At 49.2% G+C, this 1165-nt stretch overlaps 1 protein-coding gene across 3 annotated transcripts in view; it reads right to left on the bottom strand.

Annotated features, from left to right (window-relative positions):
- DRD2 (dopamine receptor D2) overlaps positions 1-808 on the bottom strand; it is a 7951-nt gene extending 7143 nt beyond the window's left edge. For 2 of the 3 annotated variants that reach the window (XM_010138074.1, XM_010138072.1), the window contains exon 1: positions 505-786. In XM_010138074.1, the coding sequence (XP_010136376.1) occupies positions 505-786 (282 nt within the window). Of the gene's footprint in view, positions 1-504 lie in introns of all 3 variants that reach the window. The other variant, XM_010138071.1, reaches the window with a different exon arrangement.
- Positions 809-1165: the final 357 nt, after the last annotated feature.

Here is a 1165-nt window from a genome sequence, read left to right as displayed (position 1 = left end):
TGTTCTTGGCGGGGGCGGGGGGTGGGGTGGGGTGGGGGCATTGGGTGATAGAACAACTGCTGAGGTGTAGCCCCAAATATGAGATAAGTGTTGACGCTACTGTAGTCCTTCAGAAATAAGGGTTTAATTACTATTTGATGCAGTTTATTAGTGTGACAGCCTAGACGTTGTTGTAGACTTGTTTTTATGCTTGGGAATGAGCCGTTCATCTCTGTAGTTTTGAAAACACATCTGGGGTTCTTTTGCTCTTGATCCCTCTATTTAAAGGCCAGATTTCCAATGCAATTGGACTGTAATTCAGGCCCCTGAACAACAATGTAATTTCAGGGTAGCCTGTCATCTACTATCGTGTCCGTTTCCTGGATAAATCAGACTGTTAGGAAATCTAAAACAATTTTATTCAGGACATCTTGAAATGGCTGATGCCCAGGCTGCTAAACCGTCCCTCTTTCTACCCACTCACCTCAAACACTCTGGACTGCAAAAGAAAACCGGGTCACCTACCTCCAGATAGACCACCCACGGCATGACCAGAGTTGCTACCAAGAGATCTGCCACTGCCAAACTGACGATCAGGTAGTTCGTGGTAGTCTGAAGGGCTTTTTCCCTGGACACAGCCATACACACCAGTACGTTGCCGAAGACAATGACGAAGATGAGGAGGGTGAGCAGCATGGCATAGTAGTTATACTGAGGCTTCTGGTCCGCGCTGGACTCGTTGAGTGGCTTGCTCCAGTTCCTGTCACCAATGTCACTGTTGTACCAAGAGAGGTTTAGGGGATCCATGGAGGTAAAAGTGCCAGGTTCCAGCTCCACCCTGACACAAAGATGTTGAAAACACAGTCAAAGGCCACCAGGTAAAATGAAAGTAACACAATTACACCTCGCCACCTCGCCCTTGGGGTTCTCTGGAGCCTGCTTCCCCCTGCCCTGTCTTCCTGGATGCAAATGGTCAACTGGGTGGAAACGCAATGGAGAGCCAGGTGGGAGGCTGCACTGATGGTCAGACCCCTGGGCAGGGAGTCAATAATTTAATTTCTATTTCCAGCTTATCCCCCGTTTTCTGTGGCCAGGGATATTTGTCACTCTGTGCGGCAGCTGACTTGGGCAGAGCTCCTGGGATTTTTGTGTCGGCTTCCCTGACATCGCCTAACCGCTCACTGCT

Source organism: Buceros rhinoceros, unplaced genomic scaffold, assembly GCF_000710305.1.
Source record: "Buceros rhinoceros silvestris isolate BGI_N320 unplaced genomic scaffold, ASM71030v1 scaffold15776, whole genome shotgun sequence".
Classification (NCBI taxonomy): domain Eukaryota; kingdom Metazoa; phylum Chordata; class Aves; order Bucerotiformes; family Bucerotidae; genus Buceros; species Buceros rhinoceros.
This window is presented reverse-complemented; position numbering and strand designations above follow the sequence as displayed.